At 33.6% G+C, this 15,620-nt stretch overlaps 1 protein-coding gene across 4 annotated transcripts in view; it reads left to right on the forward strand.

Moving 5' to 3' along the window:
* Window positions 1-463: 463 nt before the first annotated feature.
* RHOBTB3 (Rho related BTB domain containing 3) overlaps window positions 464-15,620 on the forward strand; it is an 88,782-nt gene continuing 73,625 nt past the window's right edge. For 3 of the 4 annotated variants that reach the window (XM_051994015.1, XM_051994034.1, XM_051994043.1), the window contains exons 1-4: window positions 464-562; window positions 826-1,054; window positions 6,802-6,994; window positions 12,001-12,155. In XM_051994015.1, coding sequence (XP_051849975.1) covers window positions 561-562; window positions 826-1,054; window positions 6,802-6,994; window positions 12,001-12,155 — 579 coding nt within the window. In that variant the 5' untranslated portion in view covers window positions 464-560. The remainder of the gene's footprint in view (window positions 563-825; window positions 1,055-6,801; window positions 6,995-12,000; window positions 12,156-15,620) is intronic. The other variant, XM_051994025.1, reaches the window with a different exon arrangement.

Genomic DNA, 15,620 nt, shown 5'->3' on the forward strand with positions numbered 1-15,620 from the left:
TTCCAGCGTGGCTTAGGCCTTGGAAAGGGGGAGGGGGTCTTTTCTTTGGAGGGGGAGACTGCCCTGCCCCCGCATTACGTGGGCTCTGCAGAATCGCCCCTCCACGGTTGCACGTGTGGTGCACTTGGGTTGGCGAGGATTTTTTCTTCCCTCCTTCCCAGGGTCGGGGGAGGAGGCGATCGCCTTTCTGCTAACTGGCCGCAGCCCGAGAGGAGGAGGTGATTTAATATGCTGACATTCACCTAGCTGAAGATTAACTCGGTACGCGAGTGCCCGGGCTGTCACATGCGGCCGCCCATTTACATTCAGGGACCAGCCGCAGCAGCAGCAGCAGAGGCAGCAGCAGCCCTCAATAGGATGGTCCAGATCTTTTCCTGATTGGTCTGGAAGCCCACGGGAAAGCCTTGTTTTTGCCGCAACGATAGTAGAGGAAGGAGCATTTGGGTAGAAACTATTGGAAATGAGAAAATCCACGGGGTAAACAAGCCGGACTTTTATCATGAGAGTGCTTGGGGAGCTGCTCTTTTCTCATTCGCTGCTTTGCCTTTGGATTTAAGATCATGTACGTATCCAGTTTTTGCCTCTCTCTCTCTCTTTTTTTTTTTTTTTTTTTTGGTTGAGTAATTTCAAATAGCAGAATTCAATAGGTTTTTTTTTTTTTTTTTGCATTCTTACTTGAAAGCAGCTTATTTTCGTCTTTGCCTCCTTCCTTGCTTTCCTTCACTTCCTGTTCTGATAAAAGTGGAAAATCGGTCTCAAAAATGTTTCTTCTTTCCCTTCCCCCTTCTTTCTCTCTCTGTCTCTTTCTCTCTCTCCCTTTCATAGGTCCATTCACATTGTTGCATTAGGAAATGAAGGAGATGGATTTCCTGAGGACAATCGTCAGTCAGGTCTGATCTGGACTTATCTAGGGAGAAGTGCTCTCGTTTCAGAGACAGAAAGCAGCTTGTTGCTGAACTCTGATGCCAGCTCGATTGCATATCCTGTATTTACTGAATATCAAGCCTGTGTGTTTGGAAATGTCAGACTGGTGGTACATGATTGTCCCGTCTGGGTAAGAGAAAGCAGCAGCACTATCCACTTCTTCTAAAGGAATCTGGAAGCAGTGGTGTTTTTTTTTTTTTTTTTTTCCCCTTTTAATTCAAGTTATCCTAGGACTTTAGGCACCATTTATTTTTTATCCCCCTTTGGTCATTTGCTTCACTGGGGGGAAAAAAAACTAGTCAGCTAAAACTCTCTGTGTTGAGCACTTATTCGTACAAATGCATCTCGGATACTATTAAATCCTTTGCTACAAAGAAGCTGAGTGTGGAACACATTAAATGACAGGGTCACATTGTTGCGCCCAGAGAGAGCAATGTTTTTTCCCTGTTACCTAACGTGTAATAATGTAGTAATGATATTCTAAAAATAAAACCCTCTGAAACCTCATAGGCAAAACTTTTTAAAACGAACCAGTTTAGAAAGAGGATTAGATTTGAAAAAAAATAATTGTGGTCGAAAAATGATTTTAAAATGTCTTGCTGGTTTAAGATTAAGGAAAATCAGATTTACATGATGACAAAAGTATTTTTTAAAGGAAGGTAATTCCTATTGGTTACCTTTTATGATGTATAGTGATTTAAAGCAGAATAATAAGAGTATAGAATGATGATTTTTTTAACATGAATAAAAGATATTTTTCTGTAATATAAGTAATTAAATTGTTAATAACATTAATCAGTTTCCATCCCTGTTCCTGTGAGAGTCCTGGAAAGGTATAGTGAATTTCACTATATGTCTCTATATTTTTTTCTGAGTATTTCAGAACTCTAGCTTTTGAAATTGTTAATTTGTCTTTATTTGGCAGACACTTAATCTGATTCTTTAATTCCATCACATTAATGCTGGATTTAGGTTCCTAAAAGTTCAGTGGCAGGATTGCAAAAGTATAGATTATACTTCTTTGAAATTTTATCAAACACTTGGGCTTCTAAAAACTTAATCAGTATAAAAAGAAATTAGTCATTAAAAAGTTTACATTGTAGCTATATAGTAATTAAATTTGAAGAAAATTAAATTATTACTATTAGGTGTGTAAAATAAATAAAATCTAAAATAATCTCAATTCAGGAGTGATAATCTATCCTTGATGATAAAATTTGTGAAGTGGTTATCTGGATCTGTTTTTCTGCCAGGGATAGTTATGCCAACTAATTAAATAATCTATTTCTTCCCTTTTAGCAGACTTGCCTTATTGAATCTTAAAGTCAATAACAGATTGTTGACTTGTTAAACAGTGTTAGTAAAGACATTCAAACAACTGAACAAACTTTAAGCAAATAAAGTATCTTTGAGGAAAATAAAGCACAGTTTAAAATAGGAATTGTGTCCCTGCTTTTTTCTTTGACCCTTCAATGTTTTGCATTTTGGGTTATTTTATATTACTTAAAAACAATACTAACTCATTAGCTCTAGTGATGGGAATCTTCCAAGTAGGTTAAAAATTTTCATTTTGTCTATAAGAGGAAAATAGAGTCATTCTTGAAAATTTTAAAAGAAGTTTTGCCATGTGCAAAAGTTACACCTGGAAATTTTTATGATTCATCATTTTAGTGTAGATATTGACTGATCCTGGATTTGTTTCCTATTTATAATTTTTTTAGGTCACCATGGCCTATTGTAATTGAATAACAGAATTGTTCAGTACTTCCAAGTACATTATGTACTAATGCCCTTCATAAACATTAACATCAATTATGTTCCTCAGTGATTTGATGAAGATGAACCCACTTGTTGGTAATATCAACAAAGCATACATTAAAATTTTCTGTTTCATACAATGGCTGATCTTTATTGCTGTTTTTTATTAATTTATGAAAATAACTGCCATTTAGAAAGTACTTGCCAAGTACTTTATATTCATTATGTTATCTGAACCTATGCTGTGAGATAGGTAGAATTCTATGAGGTTAACTGTATTTTAAGATTTTCATTTAACAATTTTTAGTTTATATTTTTAAAATAAGTATGATATTTCTAAATAAATGTAATGGGGGTATGTTAAATGCTAGTTATTTTTCAAGTTTCTTTTTTAAAAATCGAAACCAAATTTATATTATGCCGCTATAAATAGGGCACACCACATGGATAATAACCTATTTCTAAAGCAAAAAAATTTTAAGTGTCTCAAAATATACAGATGCACATGCATGAACATATAAAAGGATCCTATGAAAAGTATTCCTTCAAAAATATATGACTCATGAACAGAATCATAATTATTTTAAGGCATCAGAGTTTAGGATTGGGTAGGCCCTAATTGGAAGTTACTTATGAGATGTCTGGAAAGGTAAAAGATGACAGTTTGATGAATCGGTAGTGTCTGCTGCCAATCTAATACTTCTATGGAAGCATTAGATACTTTGTAGAGAAACTTTGTAATACAAAAGAAAATATATTGTACTAGGAAACTGAAGACCTATTACATGTATGTCCCTCCCTGGAAAAATAAATTTAACTCTGGGCCTCAGTTTCCTTATCTATAAATTAAGATTATTATACTAGATAATTTATAAAGTCCCTTATAACTCTTAAGTGCTATCATTTTAATTATTGATTATGCCATTTACTGTCTGTTGCCTTGAACAAGTCACTTTTAACTTTCTGGCCCTTAGTTTACCTATTTATAGTTTGAGGGAATTTAACCAAGTGATCTCTAAAATCTAGTCCTACTTTAATTATTACTCCCCATAATAATTTTTCTGGTTCCAGTTGTATAATATTCTCACATTGTGAAGGTAAAGCAGTATCATTTTAATGAAATAAAGTTAGGTGGGATAAAATTAATACCCCAGAGGGCATTAGTTTTTACCTGACATAATAATAACAATGATCAATATTAACTAACATAATTTGAATAATTATATCTACACTCTTCTTTGATTCACTGTTTTCAAAGGTGTAGTAATTTTTTAAAAAATTAATTAAATAGTGGTCCCTTGAAATGTCTGATTCATAACACCACTAGTAAATGGAATAGTTATTTCATTTTATAAAGTTTGATAAAAAGTGGTAAATCCAGATCTCTAAACCCTGCCTCTAAAGCTGTAATCATATAATGCTATAGAAAAATTCCTTAAAAGTATTAGTATACAAAGGAGTAAGAATATTGGACTTTTCCCTTTAAGAAGCAATAAACAGGTAACGAGGTGGTACAGTGAATAGAGCACCAGCCCTGAAGTCAGGAGGACCTGAGTTCAAATGTGATCTCAGATACTTAACACTTCCTAGCTTTGTGACCCTGGGCAAGTCATTTAACCCCATTTGCCTCAGCAAAAAAAAGAAGAAATAGAAGAAGAAGTGGTAGTAAACAGTTTTCTCCTTTACCCATATTTATATATGATGCCCATAGAACTGGAGTGGGCAAAATGGTAACTAATTGACACAATGTTACTCTTTGATACAGTGCTTCATACGTATGACTAGCTTTTCTAAAACCTCATGTTAGATATAACTCGTTGTTTGATACACTTATTTTTAATACATGTATTTTCTCCTTTGTCCTCATTTTCTCACATTGTACTTATATGTTGAATTTTGAGGTCAATTTCTTTATTAGCAAAAAATATAAAAAATGAAGTGATACACAGATCATATCCTGTGTGTAGATAGAGCAGGATCCCAATTGGTACAAAAAAATGAATTCCACATTATCTAGATTCCCAATTCACATTAATTTTTGGATTGGAACCAGACTATACACTACATAATAATTTGAATAGGGTGAATTTGAAATCACATATACCACTCCATTATTTGCTCTGAAACCTAACTGTACATCTCTCCATTTTATGTATTTATTTAACATTCATATAACTTCCATTCTGTTTCTTTGACTTTACCTATCCAGTATTATGTTCATGTTTACATATGCACAAAATTAGAACGGAAGCAATTAGAAGGGGTTTTGAGCAGGGATTAGGAAGTATTGGCAAATTGTGCTGGGAAACTTTCCCAACACCATCTTGCTTTTTACCCGACTCTTTGCATTCTTCCTTCTCCCTTCCTCATCAAATTCCTTGAGTTTACATGTTTTCATTCCATAGTTCTCCCATCCTTGGTTCCCTTTAAGTTCAGCAAATAGTTGCATCTTACTTTGCAAATTTGTTTTCATTTCTGAAAAGTATTCTGGATTTCTCATGCTTCTGAAGGTTCTCTTGATACTTAAGTAGAGGGAACACTTCATCATATGCTGTATTTTGGCAGTCCATGAGTTGCAGAAGCATACAGTACACAAATACAGCTGACGGTTTTGAGAGCATTTCTGCACAAACATTGCTAAGTAAGAAACCTTACCAGCTTTCTACCACAGGAAAAAGGGGTCTGCAGCATTGCCTTGGATTGATGAATGCAAGACACTAATACCTCTGTTCTCTACTCACATTTCAAAGCACAGATTTCCATAACGCAACAGTTTAGACTGATCTTCCAAATTTATCCCCTTGAACTATTCTGCCTCTCAGAAAAATATACAAAAGGCCCCATAAATGAAAACAAGTAAGCCTTTTATAGCACAGTTAAAAAGAAAGTGAAAATGTTGGAATAAAAAACTATGGGCATAGGTACAGTAGACTCAAGCTTAAAGACTGTGTTTTCTACAAAATGGTTTTCACAAATAAAATTTTAAGTTTTTGTAGATTTTATATTATTTTTGACAAAATACCAGAATTCTGGAAAGGAATTTTTAAGGAATTGGAATCACAAAAGTAGCAGTGAATTTTTTTTTCAGTTTCCATAATTTCTGAGTCTGATCCTTAATGTATTTTAATGTATATTAACAGACCTACACATTCACATCTATTATATATATTTTATATGTTTATATATAGTCGTATGTGTATGTTGTATATCAATTTTGAATGTTAATATCTTTTTATAATATGCATATAGTGCCAATAGTCCTTAAGTAAAGATTTGGGAACTAGGAAAAGGGGCTATTTGGCATTTATCATTTATGTCCATTCATGAATTAGGAATAATATGAATTAAGAATAAATCATTACTAAAAATTAAAAGTTTTTGTTGTTGTTCCAGACTTGTCTTTTCATCTGTATTAAGAATACCTGATGAGAGAATGTAGATTTGTAACTGTTCTGCAACAGTTGGTTTTAGCAAGTTGCTGATATGGAGGTTGAGGGAGATGCCCTTAGAAGTTAAATGACTTAGAAACAATCTCAGAGTCAGAACTTGAATTCAAGTCTTTCTGACTCTGTATACAAGATGTCTTTTATGTACATTTTTCTCTGTGAACTATATGCAGCTGAAAAATATATTCAGTTGTCCAGTAGAGGAGTTGGAGATGGAGGTTCCACAAAGGACATAATACAATGGCTACACAAAAACCACCCAAAACAAAAATCCCAATTAGTTTGCTAAGAGTCACATAAAAAGCCCTCAAATCTCCTATATTTACTATGGTGCTACTGTATTTGTTTCCATAGATTTTTGCAGTCATTCAGTTATTACAAAGACAAAACAAATTTATGTGCATTTTTTATGTGCTGAGGATTTTTCTGTTCTCCTTCTATTAGCAACTTCTATTAGGACTCTACTATTCCTATTACCCCGCAGTTTTCTTGCCTGGAAAAGGCAAGGAAGTAGTTTTCTATAGTGATAACAGAATGCTTATTTGAAGCATTTTATTATCTTTCTACATGTGCCACAATAAATAAAATGAGTTAAAATTAACCTATCATATAATTTATAATCCATTTTATGATTGTTATGAGTAAAAGGATTACTCTTTGCATTTTGGTTTAGGGCATTTTCGACAGTGATTGGTATACCTCTCGAAATCTTATTGTTGGGGCCGACATCATTGTAATCAAATACTCTGTAAATGACAAGTCTTCGTTTCAAGAAGTAAAGGATAGTTATATTCCAGTGATTAAAAGAACATTAAATCATTGTTCAGTCCCAGTAATAATTTCTGCTGTTGGTATCAGACAAAATGGTAAGTGTTTTATTTTTAATTGTAATTAGATATAAAACATTTTTATTACTCTAAAGTAGATTCTTATTTTTAATATAAAAAAATGCTATTTTTTAATATATGAAATAACTGTAGTTCAAATGTTAGCTATTATGAATTTGCTACTATTAAACAACCCCATCGCTGTTGTATAAGAATAGATTTGGATTAAAGTGTTTGATTTCAAGTCTAGATTTCAAGTTTAGACACTAATTATATAATCTTTTGCAAGTCATTTAACTTTTATGAGCCTCAGTTTTTCACCTCTATAAAATAAGAATAAGATCCTTACCTATCTCATAGGGTTGATGTTAGGATTAAATTAGAGATGGGAAAAATTCAAAATCACCAAGATTAATTTTTTGTTTTTAGAAACATAAACCCATGAAGAAAGATTTTTAAAAATTGGATTTTTATAGCTGTAGTTCCATTGCAAAAAACAATGGAAAAAGTAAATGTATATCATATTACCAATGCAGAATCATACAGGAAAAGGAGGAGTATAAAGTTTGGGGGCAAATGACCAGTATAAGAGAGAGGCTAGGAATATATTTGGAGTAAGGAGTAACTGGTAAATAATCTGTATTTCACTGGTATCCGTGCAATGTCAGGAAATCTGTCATGTTGGGTATCCTGTAGAATACTTGTGGAAAGACATGAAGAAGGAAGGGTAATATAAGATGAGAAAAGGTGGATCAAGACCTACTGATATCAGAAAACCTAAGGAAAACATACATAAAGGAGCTATTTTGAAAGTACTTGTAATAGTCAATCACATCAGGATAGTTGATCAATTAGTCTTCATGTTTTGTCAGGACTTCATTACCTTTTGCCTGGACTTTTAGAGTAGACTTTGTATTGGTCCCCCTGTCTTAAATCTCTCCTCAGTCCAGTCTGTCATCCACAGAGTTGCCAAAGGGATTTTTCCTTTAATGTAGATCTGAACATGTTATACTACTCGATAAATTTCACTGGTTTCCTATTGCCTCCAGGTTAAAATGCAAATGCCTTTGTTTGGCTTTTAAAATCCTTCATAAGCTAGTTCCAATTTTCCTTTCCAAATTTATTATATTACTCATCAACTGGTGGTTTAAGCCCTGTCTCTAGGTCCATCATTTGTGTCTGGAATGCACTCCCTCTGACTCTTATCATCTCTCAGTTTTTTCAGTACTTGACTCAAGCTCCATCTTTATATGAAATCTTTCCTGGTCTTCCTGGATGCTAGTTATCGCTTTCTCAAAACTGCCTTTATGTTTATTTTATATTTCTTCTCTATTTACTTATATCTGTGTACATATTATCTCAGCTCCTTATGGCAATACTTCCTGTTTTTGACTTTGTGTTCCCAGCATAGTATCTGGCAGAGTTGGTATTTAATAAATGCATAAGTGATTTGCCCACAGTTACACAACTATTAAATATAAGTGGCAAGAGTCTAAATTCAAATATAGGTTCTCCCTACCCCACTTCTCCTTCACTAAACCAGGTCTCCTTTTATACACTGTGTATATTGTCATCAAGCTGAAATGAACTAATTAATTTTCCAGACATGTATTTTTTTTTTATCAAAAACACTCAAATCATTTTTCATTATGTTTATTTCCTTCTGCATTAGAAGCATTGCTGACCTTCATTCATTTTGCCTTGTATCAAGGCATATTAAGGCAATCTGCCCACCCCCATTCCATCAACATAAGGAGAGCTTTGTAGACATAAGGGGGCCTCTGTCTTCAGTAAAGCAAAGGCTCTGTTTATGGAGGCTTTGTAAAGAATGTAAAATACCAAGAGTGTTATTTATCAGAATAAGCAAAGTTCTTCATAAAAATTTATTCTCTTAACTCAAAACCTAATCTGATCATAGAAAAGAAAACTCAGATCAAGCTTTATGTATGATATAACTCAGAGAAATCAAGTATGATTTGCTGTCTTTATCCTTGATATCTTTAAATCTTCTTTGAGTGCCAAATGTTTATCTTTCTTATTGAAAGAACATTTCATTACTGAGCAGCTCAAACCACAGTTTGTTTTTTTTTCTGTGTTATTGTCTTTCCACATTTAGCTAACTATGATCTTGAAGAAGTTATTAATTTCTTCAGCTCTAGTTTCCCTAACTTTAAAAGGATTTGCTTGATTCTTTGTCTAAAATGGTATAATTTTATGTTTTGATAGTGCCATTGGATTGGTAATTTTTGCAGCTATTCTGGTTTAGCTATCATTGAAGCAGTGTGGTGATAGAGTGGATAGAGTGCTGGTCCTGGAGTCAGGAAGATTGTCTATCTGCCCATATGATTCCTATACTCAGTGACTCCTATTGCATCTGGAATAAATTATCAACTCTCTTTAGCTTCTGAAGCCCTTCACAACTTGACTACAAACTCTCTTTCTAGTCTCACTAGACATTACTCCCAAACTTCCCCTCACATACTCAGTGATCCAGTCAAATCAGCCATCCTTTGTGCTGGAATGTACACGTTCCTTACCTCTAGCACATAGCCTTTCTTCCTGGAATCATCTTCTATATGAAACCTTTCCTGATGCCCCTACATCCCATCCCTGCCAATGGCTAAGTGCCCTAACTACCACATTTTGTTGTGCTTAAATATTTTGTATTAAATATTATGATGTGAATGTACATACTTGTCTCCCCCAATATAGTGTTAGTGAATCCCTTTGTGAATAGGAATTATTTCATTATTGTAATTGATTATCAGTATCTGGGACATAGATTGATGGAATTTTAAAACTTTTGCACGTTTATTTGCTTTACATTTGAAGATCATTCCTTTAGCAAGTTCTATTAAGTGACTAATATGTCCTAGGCACTGTTCTGGGTGCCAGGGATAGCTATAAAGACAAAGTGAAAACTAGCTCATACTTTGAGAAACATATCCTTATGGGATGGAAATGTTTATAGCATTTATATAGATAAGTAACTTTAAGGTAATTTGAGAAGATAGAGAAAAAGCCTTCCCAAAGGATATGGGACCTAAATTAAACTTTGAAGGAAGCTAAGTATTCTAAGAGGCAAAGGTAAAGAAGAAGTTCCTTCCTGCTTTGGAGGACAGCCTATGCATAGAAGCAAGAAGTGGGTTAAAGAGACTGAGAATGAGCAAGGAGCCATGTTCAAACATCACAAATAAAGAACTTTCATGCTCAACTAAAGTCAAAGATGTCATCAAGGATGAGAATGTGTGTCATATGGCAATTGAAAGAAATATGGGTAAATTCACTCGTGTTGCATTTGCTTTGTCAGGAAAAAGCAAATAAGGTTCCTTACCCATTGAGTGGGCCCCCTGTGACAAATTAATGGGAAGATAGGTATAAGAGCTACATAGGATGAGCAGTCATGATGGGTTACTATCTACATAGTCGATTGGATATCCAAATCAAATCATAGATTTAATTGAGCGTTTTGTTTTGTTTTGTTTTTGGCATGGGTGGTTTGGAGAAGGGAAAGACAGCAGGCAGAGAGATTAATCATGAGACTATTGTCAGGAGAGGTGATGAAGATCTGAATTAAGGTGGTGTCTGAATGACTGGAGAGAAACAGATGGATGTGAACAATATTGTTAATTGAGAAGCCTTGGGAATTACTGGTGGGTGGGTGGGTGTTTTATGTGTAATGGGGCAGAATGAAAAGCTGAAAATGATTACTAGAACAATTTTTGATTTTTATTTTCTAGTGATAAGAATTATTCTGGTTTTTATTACCTCTTCTCACTGAGACAGTTGGGTCAGTTTAGGAGACAGTTTATATATAATTGTGAAACAGAACAAAGTAAACTATCAAAAATGGGATCAAATCTATTATGCTTATCTTATTGACAACTGTACTCTAATTAGTGGTAGCCAAGGAGACAGATGCTACATTTGTAAATCTGGGAATTTCCATTTTTGAATAAAATTTATTTATATTCCTGTTGTTTTAAAAATTGAAAAAATAAAAAAAATCTTTTCTGTGCTTTTGAATAGAGGTGGAACATAATGAATAAAATAATTAGATTAATGAGTTGTGTAAGATTTATAAAGAAAATGAAATATTTGAGGAGTACTGATTTTGTTTTTTTCTAATTTGAACAATTTTGAACATTAAGAATTTTGTTAATACAAGGGTATAACATCCAATGAAAACTTTGTGAAACAGTTTAAATAATTTATTGAAGCTAAAACTTTTTTTCAGTTAAATGACTGCTGTTTCCCAAGGAATAAGCTCTTTGGAAACAGGGACTTTTGCCTTTCTCTGTATTACCAGTACAGTACCTCACCTATCTTATTTTTCTTGTTGACTTGTCACTTGGGGTTTGGTAAAATGATTGGAGTACTTTGCCATTTCCTTCTCCAGATCATTTTACAGATGAGGAACTGAGGCACACAAAAGTAAGGTGACTTGGCCAGAGTCACACAGCTAGCAAATGTCTGAAATTGGATTTCAGTTCAGTTCTTCCTGACACTAGGGTTGACGTACCGTACCACCTAGCTACCTGGATTGACTATAGTAGTTGATTAGCTGATTAATAAATACCTTGTGGGTGGGCTGATTAGTCAAAATACTGATAATGAAAACAATGAAACTAATTTCCTCTATTAATTACCCAATTTAAATTCTTACTCTCTTACCCAAGCTTATATCAGGGACTATCATATGTAAAAATAGATTTATATACAAGTCATAACTCTGTGGTTATTGACCCAATTATTAATGAAAGTAACTACTCATCTAATTTAAAAAATTCTTCACTATTCTTAACTCCATATTGTTTTTCTTTCTTTTTATATTGATTTATCCAGGGATTTTTTTCTTCTTTCATTACCTTTTTAAAAAGTGTCACACTGCAGATATCTGATATGTTTACTGACTTCTTAGGATGCTGGTATGAATTGTTATTTGTTGTTTAATTGCTAATACTGAAGCCTGCTCATTAGTTTTAGTCATATATACACGTTTCTGTTTTATTTCAATGTCCTCTGATTCAAATTTATTCCCTCAGAAGAATTACCATGTACTTGTCCACTGTGTACCTCAGATAGAGGGAACTGCGTCACTTCTTCTGAAGGGATACAACTTGCTAAAGAATTAGGAGCCACCTATCTTGAACTACACAGTCTCAATGACTTCTACGTTGGGAAATATTTTGGAGGTGTGGTAAGTAGAAGCTTCTCTGATCAGTAATAGTGATTTTTTTTTTAAAGCTGTAATAAAGTTTTGGTACTTTAACTATATTCCTAAATGTCAATTACTTTTAAAAATATTTACTTTGATAGAACATGTTTGTAATAAAAAAGTTGACTAATAAGATTTGGGTAGACATTTTATTAGAGTAAAATGAGAAGAATATTTCATTTTCATTAACATGAGTTGTTTTCTGTTATTTAAACAGGATACTCAGAACTTTGGAGACTCTTTAGATGGCATATTATTAGGTATTATGTAAAAAGAATTGTAAAAATAGACATATTGTCAATCTGATATCTGACTATGATACTATTGGTGGGCCTAGAACTGTCTTTTATTGTAATCTAAGTTTCAAAGAATACTTTTCCCTAATGAGGTGTGTATTTTAGAAAGATTTCATAATACTCACTATCCTGGTGGCCCTGTCACTATTAGACCAACATGGATGACTACTTATCAGATGATTAGGGAGTTTGGATTCTGTAACTCCTAATCCAATTAGTTTTCATTCTGACTGCCTCAATTTTTCACAACAGTGGGAAACTTAAAAGAGCCTGCTAAACTGACTAAACACAAAGAAAGTTATAGTCAAATGTATTGAATTCTCTATTCTATTTAGCCATAATAAATATCTTATTAATTTTGACCACATATAGTTAATGAAGTTTTTAAAATTAAAATTTAATATGTAATTTTAAATACTACTGCCAAATAAATATACATTTTGACTATGCCAAAATTAAATTTCAAACTATAATGTATCTTTCACTTAAATAAACTGCAAATGAGATATCTGGTTACTTGAATTTTTGAGGGATTTCTTCTGGATCCCCTTTCTATTCTCTGCTTGCTTTTCCATTTTCAAATTTGGGAATATATTTTTTTTCTTTCTTATAATCATTGCCATTGTGTATGCTGTCCTGGTTCTTATTTGCTTGCTTTGCATATAAATCTTTCCATTTCTTTCTAATAATCTTTATAGATGCCTCATTTACTCCAGAAAAGATATATCAAATACTCTTATCTCACTGCCTAAGCCAGATTAAAATGTTATTGGGAAACATTTAACAAAATAAATGAAAGTACAGTAAAACATGGATAATATTAATAAATGTTTATATGTTAAACCCTTAGGGATCTTTCTATATATTTAATGACTACCATTGCTCTAAATTAACTAATCACACTTAGATTCCCAACCAGGTACCTGTCTGTGTATTGCCAAATAAAAATGGATATTAATTTAACTCAGTCATAAAAAGATATCTTTAACATTGATTTAAGAAAATAGCCCGTACTACATGCTTGACAAATGTTTGTTGAATGGATAATGCTTATTGAAAATCCCAGACATATTTTGTTATGATATACTTTATGAAAAGCTTGTACTTGAATTTGTTGTGCTATTGGTAAAACTGTAATTTGAGGAAAAATACTTTCTTACTTAAAATTCTATGTATTTCCTGGCTTAAAATAATATATAGGATGTGAATAGTGTTCTGCATTTATGTTGTTCAATTGTATCCAGCTTTTCATGATCCCATTTGGGATTTTCTGGTAAATATACCAAAGTAGTTTGCCATTTCCTTCTCCAGCTCATTTTATAAATGAGGAACCGAGGTCAATAAGGGTTAAGTGACTTGCCCAGGATCACACAGTCTCAGTCTAGATTTGAACTTGGGTCCTCCTGATTCTGCATCCTGTATTCTATCCACTGCACCATTTGGGCATTCAACTAATGTTCTTCCTAACTTCCCTTTTCTACTGATGATACCATTATATTTCCAGTTCCTCAAGTTTTCAACTTGAGAGTCATACTAGATTCTTCACTCTCTCTCATCCTCCCTATCCAATCAATTGCCAAATTTTACTGATTTTACATTCTTGCATTCATCTCCATCATTTCGCTTATATGGCTACCTCTCTAGCTTATATCCTCATCCCCTTTTCCCTTGGAAAGTGTGACAAACAAATGTGTGCAGCTCTACCCTTTTCCCTTTTTAAAAAAATTAGTACAACATTTACCCTTTTTCAGTCTAGCAACAGCTGTCCTATTCTCTCTTATCTTTAATAGGTTAAATAGAGATAACATGGGTGTAAGTGTCTGTGAAATGATAGTATCTTGCATATGGTCACATAAATGAAGATCCAGGTAAGGGATTTGAATTTTCTCAGAGTGTTCATAACTACTAATTACCTGATAGTAGTCTACTTGAACTGTTATGGCTTTGTGAGGTATGTATTTTTTTATTTACATCTTAGTACTAATGACATTCTGAATAAACATGGCCAATTTTCTAATTACCTAGGATGGAATCTTAAGAGGGCATTTTCCTCCTGGCTTTCAGGTTCTTTTCTAGCCTCAAAGATGAAATATTGATCAAATATTATCTTCAAAATCTACTGTTTATATTTTGACTTAATTGTTCCCATATTTTAGAAATATTTCACTGTCTCAAGTCTTTTTCCTTAGTATCCATCAATTCAGACACTTATTATGTTGTTATCAGAAACCATAATCTGAAATAAGATAGAAAAAGACAGCATAAATTCTCTCTGTTGTAGCCATTTCTTCCCAAATCTTTGGAACCGATGAGATACGTGCATATACGCTATACTTACCCTTCAAACATGCCATTCCTGTGGTTCTTAAAAGAATAGGGGAGTGATAGCCATCTCAGCTCACTGCTTAAAGGAAAGAAAGGCTAAAATACCTTGTTCTCACTAGTGTGGTAATGAATGGGAGACAGTAATTGCTGGACCTCAGCTAGTTCTGAACGAATCTGATCATGACTTTATTGTTATTCAGGTTAGCACCTCAGCTGCTCCAATATCCTGGTTTACCATTTCATGTTTCGTGACAAGGAGTTTACATGGGGAGAGAAAGAGAGAGAGAGCAAAGTGTAGCAGGTGTATCTTTTATCCTTCTCCTGGCACCTTGTTCATCAGAAACTTTTCACAATTCCAGAGAATGGGAAGGACTTTTCTTTTTCTAGCCAGAATTTCAATGTTTGCTCCACTATGCTTTTTCTCTAAATCATTTTCTTTGGCTCTAAAGATTCCCACAGAGACAAAAATGTGAGGCACTAGTCTCTCTGACTATGCCTCTAAGTGATCTCCCTGCTTCTCATCTCCTTCCTTTTCCACCTATCCCCTGCAGATCTGCCAAATAGATATTTCTGAAACAAGTCCAGGCATGTCAATTCCATGTTTTAGCAGCTTCAATGACTCTTTGTTGCCTCTAAAATAAAGTACAAATTCTTCTCTGACAGTTGAAACTTCACATTTGGACTTCAGCCTATCTTTCTGGACTTTTTTATTTTATTCCCACATTTACTCCACATTCTTGCCAAATTTTATCCATTTGCTCTTTTCCATCCAAAACATTCATCTTTGGCTCCTGTGCCTTGGCATAAACTGTCCCTATACCTGTCT

The sequence above is a fragment of the Antechinus flavipes genome, chromosome 1 (genome assembly GCF_016432865.1).
Source record: "Antechinus flavipes isolate AdamAnt ecotype Samford, QLD, Australia chromosome 1, AdamAnt_v2, whole genome shotgun sequence".
In the NCBI taxonomy this organism is placed as follows: Eukaryota; Metazoa; Chordata; class Mammalia; order Dasyuromorphia; family Dasyuridae; genus Antechinus; species Antechinus flavipes.